This window comes from Protomyctophum bolini (assembly GCF_963924005.1).
Source record: "Protomyctophum bolini genome assembly, chromosome: 10".
In the NCBI taxonomy this organism is placed as follows: domain Eukaryota; kingdom Metazoa; phylum Chordata; class Actinopteri; order Myctophiformes; family Myctophidae; genus Protomyctophum; species Protomyctophum bolini.
The window spans coordinates 38,483,690-38,505,054 of NC_137871.1; the positions used below are offsets into that span (position 1 = coordinate 38,483,690).

The 21,365-nt window shown below is 44.2% G+C and overlaps 1 protein-coding gene across 3 annotated transcripts in view; it reads right to left on the reverse strand.

Annotated features, from left to right (window-relative positions):
* The window catches only part of pcdh1b (protocadherin 1b), a 249,091-nt gene that overhangs the window by 30,369 nt on the left and 197,357 nt on the right, over nt 1-21,365 (reverse strand). The window contains exon 5 of one of the 3 annotated variants that reach the window (XM_080774558.1): nt 2,470-2,671. The exons of the other annotated variants lie outside the window; for them this stretch is intronic. Coding sequence (XP_080630684.1) covers nt 2,653-2,671 — 19 coding nt within the window. The 3' untranslated portion in view covers nt 2,470-2,652. Of the gene's footprint in view, nt 1-2,469; nt 2,672-21,365 lie in introns of those variants that run through there. 3 annotated transcript variants of the gene reach the window in all.

A 21,365-nucleotide genomic window follows, 5' to 3' on the forward strand; every position in this document is an offset into this window, starting at 1 on the left:
AACAAAGCCCTGCCCTTTCCGGGCCGAGGCGCAGCGCCATAATGAAGCGGGCGTGTCGCTCTCCTCCGCTGCGTGTCACCAGTTCACAGAGTCACGAGACAGGCTGTAATCACAGCACTTAACCAACCAGCAGGGCAGTGGTAGATTACACTGACCAGGACACTGCCCTCTTTAATCAAAGACCACATGGCTCACTTCAGCCCTGCCACTCATTATGCAGAGCCGCTGCACACGCAGGAAACAGACCCGGGGCAGGCAGGAAGTGTGAGCGGGCAGTAAATACAACGTGGGTCTGCATTGCAATTAGAGGTAGGTATTTTGGTGTGTGTGTGTGTGTGTGTGTGTGTGTGTGTGTGTGCGCTCACGCACGTAGTCGTACGCACATGCGCGAGCGCCCATGATCGTACGCACGTGTGTTATGTGTGTGTACCTAATTATGATCCAAGATGACCATGTTGTCTATGTGGCCTAAACCACACCAACGGGTCGGGTCGAGACAAAAAGTTGTTTTAAGGTCAACCACACCAATGCAACTCCTTGTGACTCAATGAGTAGCATTGGTGTGGTTTACCTTAAATCCCGACCCGACCCTTTGGTGTGGTTTGGGCTTTAGTCTAACGTAGGACAACATGCATGTCCAAACAGATTCGTCCGATTAAAGTCCTCCAAAAACATTGAATGTGAAGGAAAGGTTGCAGCATGTTAGTGTTTATTTATTTATTCGTAATAAAAATCTCTGAATACAAAGTACATTCACAGGTACAGTAGTGTTCCTCTGGACAAAGTGTACCTGACCTCTCTAAGACTGTCTACGTTTTGTGACCCTGTTAAGACTGAGTCTAACACACCCATCTAGACCATCTAGGACTGGTCTACGGTACACACGCGCACACACACACACACACACACACACACACACACACAGCAGAGGAGCATTGATTCTCACCCCCCATCCCCCACCCACCACTTAATACACACTAAACCATCACTGATTATATTTAAAAAAAGAAAAAGATAAATTAAAAATAAAACTGTCCTATAATCAATTCATGTGCTCAAAAACAAAACGTGGTCTATACACCATTATACAATGTATGCCCCATAAACATACCATTAGACTTGATAATAAACACTCTTTACATTGTTTTACATACATACAAAGTGTCCAGACTAAGATTCATGAGTTTACAGTCAGCTACTAAGCCATTTTGTTCAGTTTTTTTGTTTTGTTTTTCAACACGCTGCCACCCTAAGGAACCAGCTCATAGACGTTATTAGTTTAGCTTAGCTTGCTTTCATATTAGGTTTCATTTTATTGATTGCCGTCCATGTATACAAGCTTCTAAGGATACAGGTGGTAATAGAGTCTTAGGCTTTGCAATATTCTCCGACCATTGTGTTCCCAGGAGAGAAGCCCCGAGCGGACACAGCCAAATACCTTCATTATCCATCTCTGGGATCTACGCTGTAATGCCTAGATTGGCGAGCCAGCTCTCAAAACAAATTACTCTTTCGTCGCTTCTCACTAAAGAGATTCCTTTTCTTTTTGGGTGAGTGCGGACAGTCGGAGAGAGAAAAATAGAGAGAAGATTGAGGGCTGATTTGGTTCAAATATGCAGCAGTGCTAAGTGCTAAGCAGGCAGAAAGACACTGCGTGCGTGCGCGTGCGAGTGTGTGTGTGTGTGTGTGTGTGTCTGAGAGAGAGACAGAGAGGGAGAGAGGGAGAGAGGGAGAGAGAGAGAGAGACAGACAGACAGACAGAGAGACAAAGAAAGAAGTGAGGGAGGTCGCGTGGAGCTTATTGGCCACTCAAAACCAATTTACTGTCCCTTCCTCCTGTAGTTTGGAGTTTCTAGGGATATGTTGCGGGAGCTGGCTCTATACCTGTCGTTCACCCTGTCCATAATACCCTGACAGTCTTCAAGAACAGGCACCAGGGCACCAAAAACATTGGCAAAAAGAGGTGAGAAGTATAGTTCAGTGAAGGGAGCATAGTCCACCCCTTAAAAAAAACGGACCCCAAAAACACAATTGGAAAGAGTCCAGACAGAGAACCCACAAAAAAAGGACTGCAAAAAAGCAGCCTGAAAAAAAAGAGCAAGGACAAGAAAAACATTGAGGACTGATATTCCACCAGCATATCAGAATAGGTTCTCTGGGGTATTGATTACATCCACATGAAGAAAGGAGGCAGGATCCACAAAAGGTACAAACTCCAAAAATACCAAGGGAGGATAGAGACCTCGAAGAACGTGACCCGACTGCCAATCCCGTCCTCCGAAAAAGACCAAACAAGTGTTTTCATTTTCACATTATAAGTCTCCCCCCCCCCACCCCCCCCCCCCCCCCTAAGAAAAGTGCTTTGCCTTCATCCATTTTGCCTGTCTTCTGATTCTCCTCAGTGGAAAAATGTACCAAGACTTTGAGAAACATCAAGCGAAAAAAGCAGTTTGGGACCACAGGCAAAGGGGCAGGGAAGAAAGAACTCCTTAGAACTGCAGCAGAGAACTGGGGGAAAACTGGACTGGATTTTTTTTCTTTCTTTCTTTCTTTCTTTTTTTTTATTTGGAGAAAAAAAAGACGATTTAGGCGTTCTTTGAGTCTTTAGTTTTGTCTTAAGGCAGTCTTTTTTGTCCGGCCCCCATCTCCGGATCAGCGTCCGATGCTGCACCTATGGGAGGATAGATACGAACGTCTTACCACTTAGGTTATGGAACGCATGAACACATTCCATGCAAAGTGTCTCACAAAAAAGTTTAAAAAATAAATAAAATAAAAAGCAAGGGCATAAATGTAAGGAGAAAAAAATGCACAACTATTTATAACAAAATAAGTAAGCAAACGATGGGGTAAAACTGACACTGAGTTAATTAGTGAAAAAGATAAGAGATTAAGAGAACAAGTTCCATACATTCCAACAGTGTAATGCAAAACCCAACATTAATTATGCCTTAAAACTACTTCACAGAAACGATGAGTTCCGAGAGCAGCATGAATTTGTAATCCCTAATGGACGCTGTGAGCAAAGGAGCGGAAAACAAAACAAAACAAAACAATGGGATGGCTATAGCTGTATATACGGTATAGATGGCAGGTTTAACATGGCCACGTAAACCAAGTTAATAGAAGTGTGAAAAGTGTCTGTATGGCAACAGGCCACCGGGGCTCAGATGGGACAGAGAGATTATGGCGCTCAGCATTCTGAAGCACATGCTTGCTGCGAGCAGGGCTGTTTACAATGATGAGCTATAGAGCACTTACACAGTGATTGGCTCTCTCTGTGCTCTGAAAGCATTGTGAACACTCAGAGAAGACTAAAGACCTCCCACTCAGTGTTTCTGTTGATCCTCTGCTCACTGCCCTTGGCAAGAGAGACACGACCGCGGTGCTCTAATGTAATAATAGGGCAGTGAACCTGTGCTCAAGTGTGACAACATTACTACTTGGCACGGAGGGCGTGTGTGTGTGTGTGTGTGTGTGTGTGTGTGTGTGTGTGTGTGTGCGCGTGCGTACAGCATGCGTGTGTGCGTGCATGAGCGCGTGCATGTGTGCACGTGCATGTGTGAGTGTGCGCGTGCATGCGTGTGCACGTGCATGTGTCAGTGTGCGCGTGCATGCGTGTGCACGTGCATGTGCGTGTGCGTGTGTGTGTGACTGTAGTGAGGGCTAATCCCCTTGCAGTTTTGTATGTCATGCATAAAGTGAGTGACAAATCGACTTGTTTGATTTGATTCGTTGTTTGATGCAATCAGATAGGACTTTTCTGTTTGGATGTACACTATGGGCTGTCAAGGCCAGAAAGTAGTTTTTTGACACTCAGTAGGCGTTAACCGCGTAACTTCCGGTTATGATGATGATGTCACGCGCATACCCTCTATCTATAGGACCTACAGCAGCTTTTCTGAGATTGATTAATATTGCAATGTCATCTATGGAGAACGGGTCTTGTACTGCATATGAGGTCTGCCTTGACCTTGGGATTATGTCTCTGCCCAATACAAGCGTGTGTTTGAGACATGTCGATGTCACTAGCCTTTCTAACACTGTAGTAGCACACACACACACACACACACACACACACACACACACACACACACACACACACACACACACACACACACACACACACAGTGCCATGAGGTGAGTTTTCAATACAGGAGGACACAGATCCGCGGGAGCCCGCTGAGGCCCACGTTCAATCTGTTTCCCTATTTCTAATCACAGGGAGATGAGCCCTCGCTCTAATCCCCAAACCTCACCTCTGACCTGCCAACAGCTGCTCTAGGAAGAAGGCCCAGCCACTTCCCTCAGCCTCCACAGCCTCTCCTCCTCTCCTGCCACCCCCCCCACCCCGCGGTAGCATCTGGAGTGAGACACGCGGTCAGACACCATCCCTGCTTAGCACCTATACGACACGCTATCTGCTGATCCAGAGGTTACCCCCTGCCGGGTGTATTTGTAAGACAGAAACGGCACTTCCCTGTGACCCCTCCCTCTCTCTCTCTCTCTCTCTCTCCTCTCCTCCTCCTGCTCCTCTTTTCCAAGCCACCACCTCTTCCAGATGTTATCCTTGCAAGTGGGTCACCGCACTGACACAAGAGCCCGGGGACGTGCGCCTCGTGGGTGGGTAAACGCACCTCAGAGCGTGGTGTAGTTGTAGTGTTTAAGGGAAGCGGCGCACCGTGGGAAATGCTTAAGGAAATAGTGTTTCCGTGTCTGTCTCAGAAACCAATGAGCTTACACTGCAGGATACTGCAATATGAATACTGTGTGGGATTGGCCTTAACTCGGAAGTAAAGTAATGATGATCACATTTAAATCGTTTCTTTAAAGTGTAAGTGATATTTGTTTTGTTAGAGAAAATGTTATTGTATTTTTAAGTTATTAATAAAATTAAAGTTCAATAGCAAACAACACTGGCAATTTAATTATTATTCCAATAGTTGGACATTTTTTTTTGTTTAGTTTTTCAGTTAAAGGGGTCTCCCCATATCTCCAACTCAGTAAACGGAAAAATGCATTTCCAGGTCGGGATACCAATCCTATACTAGATAAGGGTGCATTTCGTGTGTTTCCATCACACAGACATTTGACAGTTCTAACAATAATATTCATATATTTTTTACCCATATTTTGGCCACAACAGCAATCGGCCGCCACACCCTGCCTACCCACATCAATAGCACGGCTCACTGCAGCGTTGTAAACTTGTACATTGTATGCAGCATTGAGATAGAAAGAGTCTTCATTCACTCCATCTGACCCACAAACATAACCTTTCTCGCTGCGCATTGACTCAGGTCTTCTATCTCAATTGTTCTGGAATTGTACACATCTCTGCTGTTTGTTTTCATCAATGTTCGACTTGCTTTCACGTCATTTCAGGACTGTCTGAAACTGGTTCGATTGGTCTAGAGACATACCTGTAGGGTGCCTGAGGACACGATACATAGTGACTGCACCTGTTTCATGTAACATATTTATTTGCATCTGTGACGTTGTAATGTGTTTCAAATATTTATTATTTAACATTATTATAATTTTCTTTTCAATATATCTATATGTATTGTGTTTTATATGCTGTGATCAGGGCTCAATGGGCTTTCCTCTATAAATAAAGAGGAAAGAAAGAAAGAAAAAGAAAACTTGTCTTGGACATGTCATTTCTGGCGTGTACTATTTTTGTCCATTACTAAAATACCATCTGGTCGTGTTTGTTGTAGCATAAACGTATATGTGTAATGACACAGACAAGACAATTGTTTTTGGTACGTTGTTGACAGATGGCGCTTTGCGGTGTTTACGTAGGATGGGGTCAAAAGCCATGAAGGGTGCTTTTGGGCTAGTTTCATCCAATCAGGAGAGAGAACCACACTAAGATCTTTAAATGTGTCTGCTCATCGTTTTGTTTCATGACGTCCTACTGCTCTTGTTTATCCTGTATGCTGTTTGAGTGTACTGAAAAGCTGGGGAGACTGCAGAGAACCATGTTGCTGAACAAATACTCATAACTCATATCGGAATATAGAGACATTTAACAATTCATATTTTAACAAAACAAATATCACTTAAACCCCCTTTAAAACTCCTTTACTGCCAAGAATGACTTCCCCGACTTTGGACCCCACTGCCGGGGTAAAAAGATTAGCCTAGTCGATTTTAGTTCTAGTGCAAGGGTTGTGAATCTGGGGTGTTCAAAAATATAACTTCTGACGGCTGAATAGACGTGGCAGAAGCTAAATGCAGCGAGAACCAATTCCCACAGTTAAGGTATCTCTGGGCTGATCTTGTATAGTGTATAAGTACATCATGTAGTTATTCCTATTTTAACATTTCTCCATGATCTCTCAACAGAGAGGTCTGAGTGGCAAGGCTGCCAAGGGAAGAACGTTAAGGATATTGCCTTGCTCAACCTCACTTTATTTTTCAGTATAGTTACAGAATCAGCTCTTTAACCATTTTGATACCATACGTAACTATACCATCTTAGAAACAAAATCCACAAATTCCAACTAATTAAAATGAATACCTTTGCAGTCTTTTAGTATACTGTCCGATACGTAAAGTTTCCTATAGTATGTTAATACTGTACATGAGTAAAAAAAAAAGCAAAGATACCTCGTTGTTCCTGACCTCGTTGTGCTGTTTGAAATATAGCCCCCACGAAGCATCCTTCAAATTCAACAGTACCGGTATGTGCAGACGACTCTATGGAGACGTTTTGGAAATTCAGCATGAATAAATACAAAAATCAGATTTTGTTGTTGTGTAGTCTCTGCTCTTTTGAAAGAGCAGCAGAATGGAAATCAATCTCGTCTGGGTTATCTGATAAAAATCAGGTTTGATAGGATGGAGGAGAAAAAAAAGTCTCCTGAGGTAGTTTCTAAAATGATGCTCTCTCTGTGCTGGTATTACATCGGCTATTACTTGTGATAAACCTATTTTATGCTTTATCACACAAGGCAACACTGATAAATTACGTAGCTTATCTGAGGCGTTTGGATGAAGGGCAGATTTTCGGGAGGAGTTTAATACTTCATTGATGATTTCACAAGACACACATGTTCACTATTGTAAGTAAAAGTGTGCAAATTGATAAAGATTACTGAGAACGCAGACAGATGACAGAACGGCATAGTAAGAATCAATGACAAAGAAGTTAAGGAGGGGATCTTTCAGACCATACAAAATAAGGTTAGACTATGTTGATCTCCCTAGGGAGGCCTTCGACGCACGTCCCACTAGGAGGAGACCCCGGGGCAGACCAAGGCGCAGTTGGAGGAAACACATCGACTCACTGGCCTTGGAACGTCTCGGGATACCCCAGGAGGAAGTCACTAATGTTGCTCTGGAGAGGGAAGTCTGGAGCACTCTGGTGGAGCTGTTGCCCCCGCGACTCGACTACGGATAAGCGGTTGAAGATGGATGGGATGGATGGATATGTTGATCATATTTTACTTGTGTCCTTGTGTCTAAGTGTCCTTGTGTGACTTGTAACAGTTTTAGCGCCGTTATAATCAATCACAATGCCCCATTGACTGCCTAGTTTTTCACTAACCTTTGAAGAAGCATCCGTCTCGCATGCACGTCCGTTTCACGAAAATCCGCCTGAAAATACTCCCATAGTTTGTGTTTGAATCGGGGATTCCACCACCGCGGCGATGCAAAACAAACAGGGAACAGATCAAGCAGGAAGCGGCCGACACGCACCACAGGCAATGCATTGAGCCTCGGTTTCCCAGAAGGCAATGCATTGAGCCTCGGTTTCCCAGAAGGCAATGCATTGAGCCTCGGTTTCCCAGAAGGCAATGCATTGAGCCTCGGTTTCCCAGAAGCCTTAGGAATCGAGCGTCCGTTTTTTTCTGTTGTTTTATTCTCCACCCCCACCTGTGCCAGAACGTAAAAATACGTCTTCCTTTCAATAGTAAAAAATATATATATACTGTATATACATTTTTGCTCACATGTTAGACAGCCTCCACACGGATCCGACGCGCACACGGCCGCGTGCACGCTTAATAGTCCCTTTTCTCCTCAAAATGAGACAACTTCGATCACGCTAAGAAAGTGAAACCATTCTGCGCCGATGCATAGCCTGGAATGAGAATCTGGGTCAAATATGGAAGGCTATAATTTGGTACTGGCGCAACGTTCTGGCTTATAGGAGTAGCGCACATTGTGTTTAACAAAAGCATGTATTATTATTATTATTATTATTACCCTTATTATTATTATTATTTCTACTATACATTGACACAAGAAAGGGCTCTATGCACACACGCCATTTTGGAAAGAACTTGGGCTAGTGTTACCGCTGACACCAATGAAGGCTCTGTACCATGCTGGTCAAACAGTCAAGATGCTGTTATTGTGCCAACACGGCTCACTGGAAACACACCAGTGGGTCTCCATCAGAGTGTCCTTGAGTGGGTTACAAACTCTGAGACGGTCCATTTGGTTCCATTTGCGTGTCCACTCTCAGAGTTATGGGGGTCTGAGAACCACTGCAAACTAAACGGAACAGAGCCTTAATTAGTTTCATCGGTAACACCTGTGAAGGAAGTATAGGGAAGCGGCCTGGAAGTAGGAAGAGTTATTCTGTGTGCGTAGAGCCCATCGATGTTACAACACAAACCGGTTAGACTCTCCCTGCTGGGCTGGACGATTGGCCGTGTGGGCAGCAGTCCAGGGCTATCAGTGGACAGAATAATGAGGGACTCAGCAGGCACTCTGGGACCGACTGCACAGTGAGAGCCAGAATGTACTGCATGTACACAACAACAACCACCACCACCACCACCACAGCAACGTCAGGATGGAACGGAACAACAACACACTTGTGGAGGAATCATCTAGATTGGCTTTCTGAAAACACATTAGGCTCCATCTATAGCCGGAGCATTTCCATAATCTGGATTTACTGCTGAAAGGCTAGTTTACTAGTGGAGGAGACAAAGGGGAGGAATGACTCGGAGAGGCTAGTTAATCCCTGTCCCATCTAATCTCCATCTTATTTCCATAAGACAACAAAGGTAAAAGTGTGCCTGGCAGTACACATGAGAAGAACGTTCTGGGCAAAATAATCATGTGAATTGGCTTTCCGCCTTCTCTGCCTTCAACTGTGATAGTGTGATAATAAATAATAATACATAATAGTACTAGTAATAGTAATGCTGGTTTTCATAGTAAACTGCGTCCTACCGTCGCAAAAGCAGCAATACTGGGGGCCAAGGAATACAATAGGCAATATGTAAAGCGTGATATGCAACACACTCAATAAGCCATAGAAACAGAATAGATTGAACTTGAGACAAAGCAGCCCATGCAATTAACAAATTCGCATTCTGAACAGCTGAGCAGAGTGCTGAGGGAGTGTGGATATTGTAATGCGTCTCTGCATTGTGTTGCATATAATGCAGATTTTACACTCTTGTCACAAATGATGTTGTCATGACAAAGCTTTGCATTATTATGTTTTACTTCATCTTTCTAGACCACGTGTACAGATGGATTGTAGTATTCTAATTAGGAATATATTTCCCCCCCCCCCCTGTACATCAAATAGATTTGCTGAAAATATCCGAACTTCAAGTTCACAATGCCGACGCACTGTGAACTTGAAGATTGCATATATTTATGTTTATTTATTTGATATGGACATAACAAAACAATTGCATTGCTCATTGCACATGGGCAATGAGCACATGGGCTAGTTTTCACCACTTGTCCACAGGGGACTTTTCTAAAGTATTTTACTTCACTCATTTCAGCAAGAGTTTCATTTTTGATGCGTACCTCAAAGGTATCCGCAGCAGGCCTGCTGTGGATGGAGATACACATTGAAACTGTTTTTTGTAGGCCTACATTTAAAGTTAATTGTGACGACAGTCAGAATTGTGACGCCAATTTGAGATGTTCTCCAATTCCTGTGTCAGATGCGCAGCTGCCATGCTGGCTGTTTTAGCAGATTTCAGCAAATGTATTTTGGTTGTGTGTGACTTTGTAGATTTGCTCTCCATAACTCTCCATAACAGTCCCACCCATTTGTGCCAAAAGAAAATTGACATTAATGACGAGCCCAAAATAGGGATGCCAACAATCTTAGGAATTTATGATGTATTTGCTCGTGGTGGCCTCCACTTTGAAAAGCTTTCTCAACAGATGCCCGCACTCTGCTTCATGTAAAAGTAGACAGGATGAAAGTTACCTCAGAGTAGACTTCTGATAAACAAACAAACACACTTTGCTTTCCTTTTTTCTATATTTTTCATGTTTTTATGTGCTATTGGCAACATGGGATAGATTTAGAGTTGTTTAGGTTCTTATTCCTCTGAGTCATTAAAAAGTAAATATATATATATTTTGGCTTTATTTAGTTTACCTTTTAATGACGCACTTTTCTCTTTTTACTTTTTAATGAGTCACTATAGACTATTTTTTTTAAGAACTCCAGGAATATGTGTGCACCTGTGAGAATGTTAGAAAATGAGACTTCATCTAGGTGGAATTAAATTGCAGCAAATCGAAAAGGCTGAGAAAAAAGAATATGTAGTATCTTTGGCTATTCTTTTTTCTTGGGTTCTGTCCAATCTCTCTCCAAGAGCACTCAAGAAACTATAGTTTCAATCTCCCCTCAGTATTTGTTCGTGTGAAACTCCCGCACTACCATCCCGCTCTCTTTCTCATTTTTCAAAGTCACCCCATCCTCTAATGTACTATTGCTTTCTGCACTTTCTACAAACTCTCTCTCTCTCTCTCTCTCTCTCTGTCTCCTTTTTTTTGGTCAAACCACTTTGAGCTTCTTTCCTTCTCAACATTGCCTTTCGCCTCTTTGTCTTTCTCAATCACACTCAGCCAGCCTTTCAGCCAGTCAATCAGTCACTCTGTCCTGCTTCCCTCGAGTTGTTCAGGGCACTCCCGGTGAGTTGGCCACATTGTGATCTGATGCTGCACAGAGGACTCCAGGTCATTTCTCTCTGAGGTGACACAGGAGACTGCAGGCAAAACTCCACATTTCCCAAGATGTCCCCCCCACCCCTGGAGTCAGCAGCCTGCAGCAGCTTGAGGAGAGATGTGGCCGTCAAAAACACAATCTTTTGGTTAGAATTGGAATCATTGATATAGATTCAGAGTTATTTGCGTTTTTAAATTTTTTGCTCCCATCCAGTAAAATGGAGGGGGAACACTTTGGATGACTGCCCAACCTGAAATGACATAGAATGTTGCCCAATAGACGCTCCTAGACTGTAGAGCGGTGCGCTCTGTTATCAAACAAGTAATATCCCATCTTTTGATTAATCTCAGTCCTGGGCATTCAACGTTATTAATTAATTAGGCAGAGATCTCCGTCTTGGGCTTTAAGTGTTAAAAGGTAATAATGACAATATTATTCTGGGTGAACCATATAGAATCTGAGCTGTCATGAGCTATAAGAACCCAGTCTGCACGGAGTATTGCCATTCTGGGGAAAACAAAACACATTTGGGATGGTATATTTAGGTTTGTTTTTAGTGTTCTGATGAGGGGGGCTGTGTTGACCCTCGTTCTGGGCATGGCGTTCTGCAGACTCGCGACGAGCAGAGCAGCCTGGGCTCGTCAAACGGACGGTTTTCGGCGAAAATGTTGGGTGTCGTTATTATTGATGTTTTCTTTGGACACAGAGTGGAGTATACTCCTTTTTAAACATTGTTGTTTTGTCATGCTTTCTTTTCTGTTTTGCATTTTAGTTGATTTTAAATTATGTTTGTAGTAAGCCTATTCATTCATTTATTCAGGTCATTGATTTAGGTGTCTCTCTCTAACTACATTCACTAGCAAATATACAACCATTTATCATTTTCACAGAAATTTGTTTTGGCAACACTGGCGCAGACACAATTTACAAAACTGCATATACTGTAGCCTACTACTGTATTGTAAGTGAAACAGGCTTACTGTGCAAAACACATGCATGTACTATGGATTGTAGACTAGTTCATACCATTATGCATTATACATACAATCATGATAAATAAACCCTCATCAGCAAACCTCCCAAACAGCTTCCCCAGTCTCTACAGAGCCCTGAGTTTCCCACATCCTGAGGCTATCACTTTGATTTACAAGCAGTCTCCATGTCAAATTAGTGCGAACAGGAAATTCTATGAATGCATGTCCCTCATCTGTGACCGAAAACTTTCCACACTGACACTCTCGATTTTAACACCTGCCATAATGAAAGCAAATGTAAAAACTGCCTGTGGTCCTAAACCAGTGGGTTGCAAATTCATTTTGTGACTGGCGAGGTGCACCGAAGCCAAGCCGTCAAGCAATTAATGCAGACAACAGGCCAAGAGCATGGTGTGACCTCGCCTGCAAAAGAAAAGTGATGAATGCATTAAAAAGCAGACAATGAATGGTGTGTCAATGAGTCATCAGTCAAGGCGGTGGTTGGGGTTGTCAACTCATTACATAGAACATTACTTTACTTCCTTTAAGGCACGATTCATACTCCTATTTTAGAGCCGAATAAAAGTCAGTTCGGCTCTACAATGCGACGTCAGTGCTACTGAAAATGTCTGACGAGCCAAGGCTCTACAGCGGTAAAATAGGAGTATGAATCGGCCCTAACTCTGCTAAAAGCATTTTATTTTTCTACTGCATTCTCCGTAACCATCAACATTCTTTCATCTTTTTTTATTGAATTTCTTTGTCTCCTTGTTGTACCACGTAGACACTGACGTATTGAAAATAAATACTAATAATTCCATCGTGAAAAAGAGAGACAGAAAAACAAACTTTCATGACTCATAAAACAATCACAAGAAAAACAATATATGCAAAGTTGCTTTGGCAGGCCTCCCGGGACTTTTATGCCAACCTCTTTCAGTTAAATCTGTTTAACGAAAACATGCTTGGCTCTTATTGCCGGTGGGTCTGCAGATGCTATGCTAGTGTCTGTACTGTACATCACGACAAACACACACACACACACACACACACACACACACACACACACACACACACACACACACACACTTGAGTTTAGAGTTTAGTACGCATGACGTGACAGTCAGTGTCAATGTCAACCCCTGCTATTGGTTGGGGGAGTATATAAATAGTTGTTGAAATGTGCTATACCAATAAACTTGACTGTACATGCAGGACCCTTCTGATAGTCTTCTCACCTGACAGTGAGGTAGGAGTTCCACCAGGAGGGCTGAACACATTCCGAGGAACACCCCGGTTCCACAATGAACAGGTGCCAACAAGCAGTAGTGCCAGATCTTGTGAGCAAAATAAGCAACCAAGGTCTAGGTCGGAAAACAAGCCCCCAAAAGAGAGACGAGGCCACATGAGCACTTACTGTCTACATTTGAAAATAGACGTTCTACATTAAGCTCACAACGCGTCGCCATCGCTACACCTTGTGAGCTCGTAATGTATGTGCGCTATTTTCGCACGAGCAAGCACGTACGCATACACACACACACACGGTTTTGGACATACAATGTTTCGACCTGACAGAGACGATATGTGTGTTTCTTTTCATGAAATATACGTATGTGTGAGAAACTCCAACAATAGCACTCAATGATTTTCCTACCAAATAGGTCAGCCATGGAGAAAAATAGCAGTTGCATATTGCATTTGTTTCAATTCCAGATAGATTTAAGTGCATTCACTGTTTAATGTGTTTTGCAGCAATTGCATGAAAATATAACATGGCTTCTTGAAAAGATAGTGATTAATAGTACTTTGAAACGTATGCAAAAACATGTGTTTCCCCCCTGCATATACCTATAGGGGACTAATTGTAAACACATCAACAAAGATGTATGGACGCAGAATCAAACACCTCAACAAAGATGTATGGACGCAGAATCAAACACCTCAACAAAGATGTATGGACGCAGAATCAAACACCTCAACAAAGATGTATGGACGCAGAATCAAAAGACATGAGGTAAGCATGAAGACAAAGGCACTGCACGCACGAGCACACACGCACGCAGTCACAGTCAGTCAGTCAGTCAGACAGACAGACAGACAGACAGACAGACAGACAGACAGACGAGATAGATAGGATATAATCATTAAGTGGCTGACATCAAGGTTAATTTAGATGACTTTGAATTGTCATCATGTCAGCATGATGTATCTCTTTTACCCGCTTGATGAATGATGGATTTCAGCTTTGGACCAATCATAATACACTAGACTATAGTTAATGGGAAATTGATACCATGTCGGAACTGTAAGACAACTTGTGAAATATGAGCCAGAATATGGCTCACACAAACATACAGTACATGAAGCCAAGCAACATGTGTGCACACACACACACACACACACACACACACACACACAACATTATGCACTACATCAAGGGTAGACTATCAAAGTTGTTTGACATTGTAATGAATCTAACAAACACAGCTTCTGATATAAAACAACCACTTTGGCAAAACACCTCTCATCTCCTTATAGTCTACACCTCCGACTGCACCATAGTCGGTCGGAGGTGGAAGTCTTTGGGGAACAGCTCATCACCCCCATGTGTTCGCCTGAGCAGGGTTAATGTTTTTAGCAGGGCACACAGCATGACAGGACACTGGCACTGTGCCTCATGCCTGCAAGTAGGCCTATAGCTAGTCATGGCGCAGCGTCACGGATCCCAGGGATACAAACACACACTGCTCTGTGCAAGTAGGCCTATAGCTGGTCATGGCCCAGCGTCACGGATCCCAGGGATACAAACACACACTGCTCTGTAAGTAGGCCTATAGCTAGTCATGGCCCAGCGTCACGGATCCCAGGGATACAAGTAGGCCTATAGCTAGTCATGGCCCAGCGTCACGGATCCCAGGGATACAAACACACACTGCTCTGTAAGTAGGCCTATAGCTAGTCATGGCCCAGCGTCACGGATCCCAGGGATACAAGTAGGCCTATAGCTAGTCATGGCGCAGCGTCACGGATCCCAGGGATACAAACACACACTGCTCTGTAAGTAGGCCTATAGCTGGTCATGGCCCAGCGTCACGGTTCCCAGGGATACAAGTAGGCCTATAGCTAGTCATGGGCCATGGCCCAGCGTCACGGATCCCAGGGATACAAACACACACTGCTCTGTGCAAGTAGGCCTATAGCTGGTCATGGCCCAGCGTCACGGTTCCCAGGGATACAAGTAGGCCTATAGCTAGTCATGGGCCATGGCCCAGCGTCACGGATCCCAGGGATACAAACACACACTGCTCTGTAAGTAGGCCTATAGCTAGTCATGGCCCAGCGTCACGGATCCCAGGGATACAAACACACTGCTCTGTGCAGGCCAAAAGAACGCATGGTCAGAAAAATAGGCAAGGGCAAAAATATTTTTTCCAGACCAGAATACCAAAACAGTATTGGAATGTATTTATCTATATATTTATTTATAGTGGTGTGGTGTGTATCAGTCTGATCCATCAGATTTTGGTGGGTATAATAATAGCCTATACATACATACTACATCCACGTTTCACACAGATTTAATTTCTTTGCTAAATATGTATCGATTTCAAATCATTGAATCGTATCGTATGGCCATAATGAACCAATATCGTCCATTTATGGTATTGTCAACCATGTATCGTGGTACGTATCGTATCGCTGTTATCAACTCATGTATAGTGCTATTCCACAGGGGAGGAAATGGTAAAACACACTCGAGACCCGTGCAAGGTTTGGTCCATGTTTTAGAATAGTCTGTGGTCCAATTGAGTCTGTTTATCATTATGTGTAATACCCGAGAGGATCCAAGAAGCCCCGTGATCAGATACTGATCAGGAGAAAAACTCATGAAGTTCTGTGTAACTTGTGTGAGGTTCTGATATTACCAGCACAAACAGAATGGGGGAAACCATTGAGCTGTGCAGTGCACCAGCGGTTTGCATCAGACTCAGAGCGGAGCAAAGGTGCATGCAAAGACGGATTTTAAAAAGGCAGGAGTTTAACAGTAAAATCCACAAAAGTGTTTCTTTGTACATTACTTTACACTCCATTTGAAGAGTCTTCTAGGCTTATGTGACTGACAGCCCCGACTTATAGTAATGCACAGGCTGCAGGGGCTGCAGGCCTGGGAACCAAGCTGCAGGGTGGCACCAAGGGCTGCAGGCCTGGGCACCAAGCTCAGAGTGGCACCAAGGGCTGCAGGCCTGGGCACCAAGCTCAGGGTGGCACCAAGGGCTGCAGGCCTGGGCACCAAGCTCAGGGTGGCACCAAGGGCTGCAGGCCTGGGCACCAAGCTCAGGGTGGCACCAAGGGCTGCAGGCCTGGGCACCAAGCTCAGAGTGGCACCAAACGCCTGGCCAAAAATGAAAGTATTACCAGGCAGTAACAGAAGAGGAATATTGTTGTACGGCTGCTGAAGTAGCGATAAAACGGTACCAAAACGCATTGGCAGCACCTCTCACCCCGCTGGTGAGACAAACATTTTCTGCACACGTGATAATGGATCTTCAACAGATCTTGTTGTTACTGGGCTGAAAGCAATGCTCATCAGTATAGGAGAAGAGAAGCTTCTCATTATGTCCCATTATGTGCCACTGCGCATACACACTCTTACACTACGAACCCTAGCGTCCCTAATATTCTGGGCATGTCATATACAGTAGGTCAACATTGTGTGAAAATAGCAGATTTAGCAGATTAGCAGAAAATAGCAGAATCTGATTCGTCACATTGACTGGCACTAAACAAAGGGTTATTATGCAGAGATACAGGATGTGAGTGTGCCGTTCTCTGCTTTGTATTTATTTCCTACCGGTTGGGACTTGCTTCCTGTTTACCACTCACTTCCTCATGTGCACACATCTTGTCTACCCAGACACGCCCCCCCCCCCCCCCCCCCCCAACTTCTCACATTATGTGGGATACACTTTTCCTCCCAGCCTTACTTTAATCAAATAAGAAATAGTTTGTTATTATTATTTAACGCATTAAGAACCGAGGCCGATTCTACAAATGTCTTCCAAATCCTGATGAGCTTGTATATCTGCTATTTTTTTAGTAGTATAAAATAATGGTTAAAGTGTTTAGAATCTAGGACAACACAGATGCTTGTCCCGGTTCACAACGGGTTAAAAGCACTTTCATATTAAAGACGAGTCACTTTTACAACAACGGCTCCAACCATGCAGGAACGCTTCACGGCCGCCATGACGCACCACAGCTGAAGAGAGGGCCGCGAGGTCGGCCGAGGTCACAGCTCTCGAAGCCCCCCGGGTCGCGTCCCTTCCCCCCAACCCCCCCCCCCCCCTCCTGGCGACCGACTCATCTGAGTGACAGTACACCAACGATGCCAAGATCTGTCACACCCTCTCCCTGCTACGCGCACGCACGCACACACACACACACACACACACACACAGCCCCCTGCCTGGAAAGTCCGAGCTCATGACCGGATGCTAACGCAAACAAGAACAGCATGCCAAGGGAGTGACAAAGAGAAGGGGCAAAAACGAGAGCAGAACAGAAAGAGTGAAACAAGGATAAAGAGAGTCACATCTGGCAGGGCAGTTGGTGTTGTGCATGTCAGGGACACATGGCTCCTTCTACGTCTCTGGAGACGCTGTCCAATCCTCATCGCGTGTGCAGTGTGCAGAAGTGTGTGTGTGTGTGTGTGTGTGTGTGTGTGTGCTAGAAAGACAGAGAGAGAGAAAGAGAGAAGAGAGAGAGAGAGAGAGAGAGAGAGAGAGAGAGAGAGATGATGTAGGAAGTCTCCCACGTCAGCTAAGCGCACTCCATTCATAATACCCAATTAGCAATGTAGTGTGCTATAAATACACACACATCTGTTTGTGTCTGAGCATGTGGTTAGGGGACGAAGGGAAGGAGACGAATGAAGATTAAATGAGGAGAACCAATGTGTTCACGAAAGAAAGTGACACAAAGGCAGAAAGCTGAGAAAATGTGCAAGCACAAGCAGGTACGAGGCAAACATCGTTGTTGTGACAAAGAAATAAATAGACACCACATTAGAAAGAGGAGAGAAACTTGGAGAGCCAGTAAGTTGCGTGTGGCCTCTGTGACGCTGTGGGCCATCGGCGGTACAGTAGTTTACAGGTTTGACATTGGCCTACTCGCTGGGACGGGACACGGGGACGGGGACGGACACGGGAGGGGGGGAGGGGGGGGTTTGTGGGGCACTGCAGCCCTGTCGTAGCTCCAGGGGAGGTGAGGCCTGCATCAGGGACATGCGGGTGCATTAAATGTGCAGAAATCTGTGTGTGTGTGTGTGTGTGTGTGTGTGTGTGTGTGTGTGTGTGTGTGTGTGTGTGCTACACGCGCGTGCCAAAGGCATGCTGCTCATACCCTTGTCCTGACCCCTTGGCCTTCAGTGGTTTTGCCTGAATCTCTGTAGCCTGTCAGCTGCATGAGTGATGCTTCAACCAATGTCTAACTCTGTCACCATATAGCCTCTTCTCTGTGTGTGTGCGTGTGCGTGTGCGTGTGCGTGTGTGTGTGTGTGTGTGTGTGTGTGGTGTACACGTGCGTGCGTGCGTACGTGCGTAGTAGTCTATAGACTCTATATGGCACAAATCGGCGCAAAGGGGCAGCGCAATTATCTTCATTATCTTCCGTCCGGTGCGGTTGTTAAGATAACAAATTAACTGGCAGCCGTCCCACGTTGGAGTTAAAATGAGGCGTGGTCTGTAGTGCAATCAGGGTGCATCGCTGTGTCACACACAGACCTTATACGCTTTGATTCACACTATCCAAATTATGTCAGTATGAATTGTTTGGAAAATGCCATTTGACCCATATGTCTTGCATGTATGCACACTACTAGCATGCATGTGTGCACACTAGCATGCATGCATAGATGTTTACACGGGCCTTTGAATGTAACTGTCTGTGTGCATCTGCATGTGAACATCAGAGAATTATTCAGCTTGCGTGCACCCAACCTCTGGCATCGTCTGTCCCCTCCATCTATATTTACCACACTGCTAAAAACCAGAGGGTTGATTTAACTCTGAGAGCGAATAAATGGACTGTCGGATGAATATTGTACATTCTGAGACACTCATCCTTGCAGTGTAGGATCAGCATGCGTGGATTTTATGGGGGGGGTTTAGGGGGCTGGAAGGGCATTGCCCCTCCTGGTGGTCGGGGCCGTCAGCCCGTCACTACAGCTGAGTCAAAATATGTTCAGTAAAATATTCTTTCTTACATGCACTTTTTAACTGACAAATAGAAATATAAATCGTAAGTAATAAATCTGAATTCTATTTAGGTTTTGTTTTAAATTCATTTTAGAGTGGTCATCTGACATTTTATTGACGGAAGTTCTGGACTTCTTCCTACTACTTCATGTGTTACCGTATGTTAGCTACCAATAGCGTGAATGATCATTCTTTTAGAAACTCTGCAATAAACATGGATATCCTTCGATCTTGGAGAAAAACACTGTGGTCACAAGAAGCCTATTTGATTAGAATTCCCCACAAAGATTACTGGGAAAAAACAAACAATCCTTTTTAGCCCATTAGCCTATTACTAGTAAGACGCCCTGAGGGCGAGAAGGTCTGGGAATGCCCATATATGGCCTTTTCTTTTTCTTTTATTGACGCGTTAAATGTGTGCTAATTAGTGAGTGATAGGTTTTTGAGTGATACACTGACTGACTGACGGACATGTCAGTCGCAATGAAAAACAAATACTGTCAGATAGTGGTCGCTGCTTTGAGTCGCTATTGTATGGTATATTAATGGCATAGTCTGGCACAGTAAATTGTAATGTATTGTATAAAATGTAAAACTCCGCTTATGAGGATCAGACCTTTGGGTTAAATGATCCTCACCTCGACACAGAAGACAAGCCAGTGTAATACTCTACATTTAACTCTGGGAGCTTAAAGAACATTATTATGGGTCCAATTGGGAGTTTTCTTTTCTTTTTTATTAACCACAGGTTCTGTCAGAACCAGTGTTTTCCAGTGTCTTGCATTGTATAACACCTCTATGTCTAGACCCCATGTTCTGTACAGTAGCCATGGTGACATACTTTTTATATGCTGACGGAGCCTTATGATCTGCGCAGACAGCAACGGTGGGTGTACTGTCTGTCTCACTATATTTAATGTGCAATCTGTTTACATTCAGGGAAGAAAGAAAGAAAGAAAGAAAGAAAGAAAGAAGACTTCCATTAATGTCAATGAAATGTGACAAAGACTTCAACCACTTAAATCTTATGTAAATCTTATACAACTGGGATCAGCCATTTTCACCATGTCCACCTATTATGACACACCCAGAATGGGGACACTAGGGTTCTGGTGGTTAATGGAGTCCATTGCGAGAGTGCATTATCTATTCTGGATGGAAACAGACACTCTCCTTGGTGACACCTCACCCTGTCTGTACTGGTGGAACTAGTTTAGCGAGAAAGCTCTTTTTTCAACAGTTCGTTGACAATAGTGTAGTGTCGTACCTTAGTGTTTAGTGGGTCCATCAAGACCCCTGCTATAACTTACTGCAGTATACTAAAGATAAGAGCAGTATAGCCAACGTAGTATTAGTTTGTGAACACATTTCAACATGTTGCAACATGAATTGCAGTATTAAAAGAAAGAAACCATGCCAAATCATACTCTCTAATGAACGCTGCTTGCTTACACTAAATGAAATCGTGTTTCATCAGTTTATTGTGTGCCAAATAAATACTTAAATATGAGTATTCTGGATAATTCTTTTTTTAAAGACATGTGTGGAATATGCTACCTTATTAAAAGTGTGTGTTTCAACATCTTGGCCGAATGGGATGCGCTATGCACACCATGTTGCCAAAACAATGGAGATAAGCTTGGCGTAAGACAACACCGGGAAGCTTATATCCTTGTGAATATCTTGAGGCATTGTTTAGAGCTCAGGGTGGATTGCCATAGAGTATGTGCTCTCATTCTGGAGATTGACCCACGCTTGTCTGCATTGTGTTTCGGTGTCCCCACTCTCCCATCCAGCCTCTAATCCGTCCCGCTCCCTGCTGTTAAAATACGTCTGAGACACAAAAGAACAGTGGCTATCCCTGGCTGACCCCCTCCACTGTCCACCTCATCCAGCCCTCCTAAAGCCGACCCCCAGACACCCCTTGGCCTCGCTCCTGAGCAAGTAAAGCTGCTCTGGACCTCCGTCTCCAACCCTCCCTCTTGTTCTCTGGGGAACGGACGCTCAGCCTACCTTAAGCTCTCCGCTGGCAGAAAAGATTTTGAGCCGAAGCCCATGCGAGTATGGGCTGGTAATAAGGGGTGTGGGGGCGGAGGGAGGCTCCGAGAGCTGCTGAGCTTGGCCGACGAATGCAGGAGCAAGGCCAGATTTATACTTCATCGTATGACAGAGTCACAT